We start from the raw sequence: 9414 nt of genomic DNA on the forward strand, positions 1-9414 counted from the left end.
CTAACTGTCTTTTGTTTAATATTTTCCAAAATGTGTGTAAGGGAATGGCGAAAATGAAATAAAACCAAACAAAACAAACCTGTTCCTGGGAAGGGACAGGAACATATAGACAATGGATTTTCAAAAATATACGGAAGAAATTCAGTGGAAAAGAATAGTCTTTTCAACAAAACTTGCTGGAAATATTAGATATCCATATGCAAACAATAAGGAAAAAAAAGAAACTTCAACCCATACTTTGCCCCATATAGTAAACTCAAAGTGATTCATAGACTGTATGTAAGATCTAAAGCTACACAAATTCTGGAAGAAAATATAGGAGAAATTCCATGACCTTGAGTTACACCATTATTTCTGAGATAAGATTCCAAATCATGATCCTTGAGTGAAAACAATAAATAAATAACCTGACCTTTATGAAAAGGAAGATATTTGGGTCTTTGAGGAAGGCCTTAAGGGAATGGAAAGAGAAGCCACAGACTCGAAGAAAATATTTGCAAATCTTCTATCTGAAATAGGACTTGTATCTAGAATATACAAAGAAATCTCCAATCTCAATAATAAGAAAACAAACAGCCCAATCAATATTAAATAAATGACTTGGGGAGACACTGAGTAAAGAAAAGATGCACATGGCAAATAAACACTTAAAAAGAATGTTCCATATCTTTATTTATTCAGGCAACGTAAATTAAAACTGCAATCAGATACCATGACATACTTATTACAATGTCTAATGTGAAAATGACTGACCACATGAAATATTGGAGAAGATTTGAAGCAACTGGAATTTTCTGCCACCATTGAAGTAAAATTGTCTGATCACTTTGAACCAGGAATTCCACTCATGAGTATCTACCCAAAAGAGAAGACTGCACAGTCTTTACAAAGACTTGTCCATGATAGGCATTCATGCATATTTGAGTGGACAAAACTGTGATACATCTAGATACTACTACTCAGTGGTAAATGGGAAGGTACTATACAAGCCATAGTATAGATAAATATCAAAATAATTATGCTGAGTGAAAGAAGCCAGAAAACACACACACACACACACACATATATACACACTAAGTTTTAATTTTTGTAAAATTCTAGAGAATATCAACTAATCCATTGTGTCAGAAACACAAGTTAGGGATGGCTGAGACGGACAGGAGGAGGGATTACCAAGGAGCGCAGGGGTACTTTTGAAGCTGAGAGACATGTTCATCATAGTGGTTGGGGAGGTTTCACAGCTGTGTTCACCTGTCAAAGCTGATCAATTGCACACTTGAAATAGCTGAAGTTTTGTTGTCTGTCATTTATACCTCAACTAAGACTTTAAAAGAAATCATCTTTCAGTTCAGCTATAGAGTTACAAAACTCAATTCAGATACAGAGGTTCAGTCAATTTCTGTGTTTTTATCTTCTTAATCATTATCCACCCATTTATTTCTCATTATTATTATGATCACCATAGTTAGGGCTGGTGTCAACCTGATAGAAAATTGTCTGACTCAGTCTTATTTAGAAATTGGTTTCTTATAGTTTCTCTAAACTAGATTGGCTACTGTGTGGACAGTTCAGGAGGATGGCTTGAAAGAACACAGAGATCAATATCAGCAGCCACACACAAGGCAGAAATCTCATAAATTTTGGTAAGATTAGGCTGTACACTCATGGCAAAATGAAATTGTAAAGACAGATTTGGGATGGATTCTTAGGTAGGGTAATAGACAAGAATTTGTTCTTGTTGAAAATATTTCATTAATCTTAAATATAGACTCCTCTGAGGAACATTTTAATAACTGCTTCATGGCATAGATATCACATTTTAATTTTGTTAAACCAGACAGTAACATCTTTAGATTTAGACATAAGTTCAAACACACCTCCTCAATGTTAAAGAAATCATACAGGAGTTGGCGATACAGATCTTGGACTGTTTGTCCCATTTTGGAACTCAGGATATAAGAGGCTAAATAGCACCGTCCTTGAATTACCTCAGATGTATTGTGATCTCTTACTTATTCTAAAGGTCAAATTTGCAGATCAACGTAAGCTAGTGTTAAAGACAATCTCATTATTGAAATAAAAGAATGCCGTAAAAGCTCATCACTGCCAAACAGGATACCATAAGAAGATTTATACATAACCGAGGTCTTATGATTAACAACAGTTGGTTCATTATGTGTCATGTCAACAGACCACTAGTATAAAAAGTTGTACAAATTCAGATTCTCTCCAACAACTGGCACACTCTCAGCTCCTCTGGGAGAAGGACAAGCACCAACGAGATGAAGATTCTGCTGTTGACTCTTGTACTTGGTCTGGTTTGGGCTGACCAGGAACCTCAGTCTGAGGACGGCGAATCACTGGTACCAGGGGTCGGCTGACCTGGGAGAAGGTCTTGGTGGGGTGTGTATGTGTGCATTTCTCATACTTTAGTTCATATGGGTGCATCAGATTTTATATACACCTCAGTCTATGCATCTACATAAACATGAAATAATCCTTCCGTCTTTCATCTCTTTATATTTTTTCTTTTTATTTTTCTATAGGTAAAAAAGTCTAATGTGCCAAAACGCTACTATGAGTTGTCATGATATTTAATGTCACCGTTTTAGCTATTTCAAGAAGTTCCCCATTCCATGATTTATGTTTGAATATGGATTGTTATTTCATTTCATAACATTCTACGAGGTAGGGAGTAGAATCCGACTTTGCTTAACAGGGTCAGATTTATCTTTTCTTCTGAGGTAAATCAGAAGCAGTGATTATGATGAGTGGTTGTCAGAAAACAGAAAAAAGATTGACTAACATTTCTTATGGGAGCTTTCCTTTTTAGATTACAGGAAAGTGGTACACCATTTCCATAGCGTCCAATGACATAGAGAAGATATGCGAAAATGGCTCACTGAGGGGTTATGTCCGTCGGATTGAATGTAGCAACAACTGCGACCAAGTCTACATTACTTTGTATCAGAAGTAAGCAAAATTTACCTAAACGTAAAGCAATAAAACTGTTGACTTCTGACATGGTCCGGTCTCAAATTTGCAGTGAAGTGTCTGGATTATGTTCGAAAATTTGCATCTCTGAACTTTATTCATAGAACAGTGTTGTCAGTTTGGTGTCGTATCCTTGGCCATCAGCGTGACCCACCCTGGAGATTAGCATGTAGGTTTCTCTTAGAGAGCATAGTGGTTGAGCAGCTCTGTCTGAATTATATAATTACTAATAGAGTGATGAAGGCAGTAAGGAAGGAATCTTGTCTTGAAACCTGAAAATTATGGCGATGACAGTCACATCCCTAGGATCTGTGTGCTTGATTCTGCAGTTTTTACATATATTGGAAGCAGGTTATATAAAGTTCCTTTTTCAGTACACTTCAGTGTGAAGGGCTATACACAAAAGATTATCCACCTGACATTTCTGATGGCAAGTTTCCATCAATAAATTAAGACTTTCATGCAACAAGTAAACATTTATAGAATGTTTACTCTACTAGAGGCATTGTGCTAAAGAAGAGATTAAAAGATTGACAAAGAAAAAAATATGTCTCGCCTTGACAGTTCAAAATTTAATCAGGGTCACAGATATCTATGTTAAAAAAAATTTTTAAAAACCTCGATGGTAAAGATCATACTAAAGCATAGAGAAGTGAACACCTATGTCAGTTGTTGGAGTGAGAAATGGTTCTCACAGGCGATGACATTTATTCACTGAACACTGAATGAAATTTTAAACCAAAAATCAGGGACAGAGCAGAACTAGTGTGCAGAGAGGCACAGATCTATTAAAGCTCGCTGTGAGTTCAGGGGAGGTTGGATTTCAGCAGGATCATGTACTATCTGTGAGAAGTGGATTGTAGAACACTAAACTGAAAACAAAACTCGGACTTCGTGCTGGAGAATTTCATCCGTCAAAATATTAATTTTATGTTTATCATGTGGGAAATCAGCATGGATGAAGCTTTAAAATAAGGGAATAATAAAATTCATTTTCTGTCTAATTATCTGTGGTCTAGTAACTCATATAGTAGAGACTGTATTCAGGAAAATAATTTGGGGGAATTTTAGCAATGAAATAAGTAGATATGATGATGAGTAAAATCAACATTTTAAGAAAAATTGAGAATATGAAGAGAGAGTTTAATTCTGAAGTTAAATGCTAAAGTTTGAACTTGTCTGTCTGTAAAAATGGTGATACCGCTAAACCAAAGTAGAGAATAACGTATAAGAAAGAGAAAAACAAATACTGAAAATAATAATAAATGTTGAATGTGAGCTATAAATTTGAGATGTGAACAATGGATTTATAAACATCAGATCTGTGCATGGTGGGTGAATATATATTTATACTTATTTCTATGTCTATGTTTGTGTCTGTGTCTACCTGTGTCTCTATTTCTACCACTATCTATCTCTATTTGAATCTTCTTGCTAAATAAGTATAATCTGAATTCATGAAAGTTGAAGAGTTAGCTTAGAGAGAATGAGAACTTCAGAATCTATAGGAGCATCAACATTAATGGTAGAGGCAGAGATATGATTTTGGAACGGCGAAAGAGGTAAAGGTGGGATTGTTTATGATGGTGGGATTAGAGTGGCAATCCTCAACGTAGGGTGAGATCCTGCCTTCCCTTCTCCATGGCTTCGTGGTAGTATCTGGGGACAATTTTGGTTGCCACAATTAGGGGCAGAGGGTACTGGAATCTAGTGGGTGGTGACCAGGGATGCTGCTCCACATCCTGCAGTGCACAGGACATTGCCCCCACCACAAAGAATTATCTATCTAATCGCATGTGTCCCTAAGTGTTGAGGCTGAGAAACCCTGCAATAGAGTAAACAAAGCACCAAATAGTGTGGAGTGACTAAATGAGGCTAAGACGAAAACCATCTATTACTTTTGGCAATTAAAGTGCGTTGCAACTTTTGCAGTTCCTCAAGTGTCAAAGAATATCCAGATGGGAAATAAAGAATGTGTTACTTTTTTGTTTTTAAGGATTAACGGGGTGTGCCAAAAGCACACAGCAGTGGGAACGAGAACGAAAAAAGACAGTTACGCGGTCACCTGTGAGTACATGATATTTTCAGATGAGTGCAGGTTTTCAAACCATGGAAAGTGTTCAAATTCATGGTCCTAGCTCTATCCAAGACATCTACACATCTGAATCCTACAACTGATTCTGTTACTAATTACAAAAGCAATGTTGGAAAAGACATTGAATATTCTAAGCATTCATTCTGTCACACCGAGTCAGGCTAAGATCCAAGTTTGGAAAGTTGCTATTGCTGATATCTGAGGACAGGTCCTAGAACATTGACTTCATATGTTCCTCAGACGTGGTAAAGTGTTTAAAGCTGCTTAAAATTATACTAATTCTTTTGAAACTTTTCTATCTCTTATTTGATCAACACGATCAAATTTGTCTATAACTAAATTCTTTAAATATTAAAAGTTGCCTATTAAAGTGTTTAAGAAGCATGATACGATTAATTTAATTCCCAAAAGTAAGTATGAGAAGTTAAAATAAAAACAAAAAATTTCAAACCAATTTCTACATCATTTGAGTGTTAGTTGAAAGTAAAGAGGGCATTAGGACAGACTTCTATCTGTATAGTTTAAAATAACTGTAAATAATAAAAAAATCAAAACTGAAATATTAAGTGATCAAATGCCTAAATGTTTGATTGTTATGGGAAAAAAATGTACAATGTGGTGTTCTAATCTAGGTTTGATAATTTTTTTTATTTTAAATATGAATATGCAACAACAAGATCTAATTGGCATACAATTACAGAATATATGTGTCCAATATTTTCCAAGAAACTCATTAGTACCTCTCTTTTATTACCTATTGGACTAGGAAATGATATATTTTGATTATGTAATAACTTTTACTTTAACATGACTTATTTAAGTATAAGTTTTTATACTTTTTAATAATGACTGTGCTCTACAATTGGGTCACAAAATTCCCCAAAATTTAACAATCAGTTCTTGTGAACTGGTATGAGAAGGCTGCTATAGATACTACAATAAGGAACTTCTGTATCATTAACAAACTATTCATGTTTAGGCAAGTCCTTTAATGTTTAGGTAAGTTTGGAAGACTGGAAATCTTTCCTGTCTTAAGAAGATAGGGATACTTAAAAAGCTTCTTCAGTAGCTCTCTTAACTGGGTATAACACATTGCAAGAAATAGTAGTGAGACAAGATTACTGTTGAAGGAAGGGTTGATAACAGTATGTTAAAAATAAGACATATCAAAATTAAAATGAAGAAAGTTAATCACATTGAGTATTGATTTTTTTTTTCCTATCACAGTCTCGGGTGAATATCATTTCCAATTTATTTTTAAATTAAGTAACATCTTGGTAATTTATGCTGAAAATGCTGGTGCAGAAAGCAAGACCACGCTTGTGACCGAACTCTTCTGTATGTATTATAGCTTATTCTATACAAATTAAACATGTTAATATTACTTATATTATATATATTAAGGGTATAAGTAGGTATATGCATTACTTTTTATTAAGCACACTGGTGCAGAAATGTGTTAATACGTGAGAATTAGGATTTCATGTTGACTGGGTCAGAGATGCTGAAAGGTTGTCTACTGGTAATGAAGAAATGCATCCATTATGGGGTTCTATCAGATGGCTTTTGTAAAAGTTATACACACTTATTCTGAAGATCCAATAAATACACATCCAGGGTGGTTCATAAGGTTATTGCCAAATACCACACATTGGTATAGCCTGGTTCTGTCTCTAAAGTGAACCAAGATTTAAAATTTTAGTTCAGCAGATTAACCAGTCTCCATTCATGACTGCATTTGTCTCAACCACAAACACTTTATTTTATCACAATTGTTAAAACAGTGCCTAACACTTGAAACATTGCTCAGCAAATAAACACGAAATCATATTGTATTCCTCAAATACAGTGTTCTCAGGCAAGTCAACCATTTTGACCTCTGGCTATCTCTACAGGGCCGTTGATAGATGCATTCGAGCCCTTCTGATTTTATATCCACATTTGATGTGGATGGGGGTTGAACCTTGTCTTTGCCGATGATGAAGGTTCAGTTTTTTTTCCTATCAGCATGGGTGATGGGGCTAGTGCACTTGGTGGAAAGTTCAAATCATTTTTTCCCATTCATTTGGTTAGGGTTAGAGAATACCGAAGTGTGGATTCTGAAATGTAGATAGAGTTGAAAGGAACAGTTAGAGTTTCGAGGGATTTCTGAACTCTCAGGCGTAACTATTACCTTCCCCGGATGTAATTTTGGAGACTGTATTCGATATGGAGAATCTCGAGCTCACTGGAGGAATGGCCTTTAATTTTCTTAGTAGTCCTAAGAACTGGAAAGTGATAAAATCTGAAATATTTGGACTTCACTACACACTACTGTAGGAAGACCTGATCTGCATATTCAGGCATCTCACTTGAAAATTATGTGGTTGAGTAGCATTAACATGCTGGGGGACTGAAGATGGTGAGATTTATCAGACAGTATATAGTTGTGACCTAGGCCATACTTTAGAAATTATGAAGAGTTCTAATGGACATCTCTTCTCACTTATGCTACAAAATGCAGCAAGAGAACGTAGTATTAGTGAAGAAGATTATCAGAAGTTCAAGGAACTGACTGAGGACAAGGGTATTCCAAAGGAAAATATAGAAGACGTCATCACAACAGGTAAATTCCTAGAGGATAAAACTTATCTGAAATGAAAACATAGCACTATGATGCTTGGTTCAAATTTCCTATTCATACAATCATCTTTTATAAAGGCTGTTATGAAATAATCCTTAGAAATATTGAGCAACTTCAATGATCATTTTCTTCCCTCTTCATTCTCTTTCACAGATGACTGTCCCAACTAAGAACATTGGTTGGGTGAGTAGAAACATGATACATACACCTCTTGGTTTCTTTAGTAGGTTAAGACTTTTTGTTCTTGGGGTTATTGCTTTAAGTATCGCATAGCAAAACAGTTGACTTCAAGGGTGGCAAAGGCTAGGACTTATATAAGTGTGTGGGTTTAAAACATCCAAAAAATAACACTAATCTAGACTATAACAGTGGGATTCTTTACTTTAAGGACAAAGGAAGGAAATTTTTTGAGACACTGAACTGTGAAATATGATTAACCATGGTGAATTCCAGTATGAATAAATTATCTTGCAGTCACAGTCTTTTATAATTATAAATAAGATTAATAGATGTGAGTGATACAGACTTACACAGTATATAATTTTCTATGTCTTGTAGCCATGGATATGTACCTTAGAAATTCTCAGCATAAGTCCTGATACAGGATCACTCACAATTAATTGTAACCTGTGGACTAATTCCATATAGACCACACCCATGCACATACACAGATGGAGTTCTGTGACATGAGTCCTGTATGAGAATTCCTCCACTATTTTCTACAACAATTTCTTTTATCTTTTCTTTTACACTCTCACCAATATCATATTAATATCAGCTCAACTATGTTTTTAAATGTTTTTTTACATGCCTAAGGAAGACAATGACATAGACAATATAAGCAACATCATCATCTACAATGCATCAGAATCATCGATAAGAAGACAAAATAGTCTTTCCTTTCAAATTGTAATTTCTTCTTTCCTAGGAAGTCATGATCGTGACCTCATGGCTTGACTTCCAGTCACCTTCTATGCCCTGCTTGATGTTACTGGATTCCTAGCTGATTAAATAAATTGATTAACACGCACACATATGTGTCTTTGAAGAAAAGTACCATATTTGTAATGCACAGAAGTACCTACTTGAATGCAACTATCCAGAAAATTGGGTTTACAATGGAACAGGAGATAATTCTCGTTAGGGTTAATAGAATACCTCCTGGAAGTGTCCTGGTGAGAGGGGGAAATATAAGCTAAAGCATCATGGATGGGATCTTTATAATGCAATGTAAATTTCCCACCAGGTATCATTTCAGAGATGGGACTGGATGGTCACACTACTTCAAAAAAGAGCCTCTGTTTTCCAAACTGACACCAGAAAACATCTCAATCATCACGTGGTTGAGCAGCGTTAATGTGTGACCAGGGGATGTGGATAGGGATTTAGTAGAATGCAGCATAATGTGACTAATGCCATAATTTAGAGCAAGTCCCTACTGGTATAGACTTACCACTACTCATCCACTCATAGCTCTTTTCTGGAGAACAAGACTTCATTTTTCCTTAGAGTAGGATTATTAGTCATCAAAGGTGAGCATGTAGCCAAAATCTGATAAGAGGCTCAGTCACAGGAAGAAAATCAAGTTAAAATACAAGACAAAGTACTTGCATGAGTAATGCACAAAGCTCAGAGACTATACAGAACCCCATTATGATTAGAGGACCATAGCACCAGGATACCTACATAAAGCATTGGTCTC

General features: G+C 35.5%; 1 protein-coding gene across 1 annotated transcript; it reads left to right on the plus strand.

The window, feature by feature from the left end:
• The first annotated feature begins 2282 nt into the window (after nt 1-2282).
• On the plus strand, nt 2283-8669 carry LOC131400661 (female-specific lacrimal gland protein-like). Its single transcript, XM_058535347.1, has 5 exons — nt 2283-2363; nt 2834-2973; nt 4991-5061; nt 7593-7694; nt 8641-8669. Exons 1-5 carry the CDS (start codon nt 2283-2285, stop codon nt 8667-8669), a joined length of 423 nt encoding a protein of 140 aa, XP_058391330.1.
• Nucleotides 8670-9414: the final 745 nt, after the last annotated feature.

The sequence above is a fragment of the Diceros bicornis genome, chromosome X (assembly GCF_020826845.1).
Source record: "Diceros bicornis minor isolate mBicDic1 chromosome X, mDicBic1.mat.cur, whole genome shotgun sequence".
NCBI classification, from domain to species: Eukaryota; Metazoa; Chordata; class Mammalia; order Perissodactyla; family Rhinocerotidae; genus Diceros; species Diceros bicornis.

What these genes read in the sequence shown, in the direction of transcription:
- LOC131400661 (XM_058535347.1), top strand. Translation starts at nt 2,283, where the DNA reads ATGAAGATTCTGCTGTTGACTCTTGTACTTGGTCTGGTTTGGGCTGAC. An exon ending in TACATTACTTTGTATCAGAA is followed by an intron (nt 2,974 to 4,990) that starts GTAAGCAAAATT and finishes TTTGTTTTTAAG; the next exon opens with GATTAACGGGGTGTGCCAAA. An exon ending in AGACAGTTACGCGGTCACCT is followed by an intron (nt 5,062 to 7,592) that starts GTGAGTACATGA and finishes TACAAAATGCAG; the next exon opens with CAAGAGAACGTAGTATTAGT.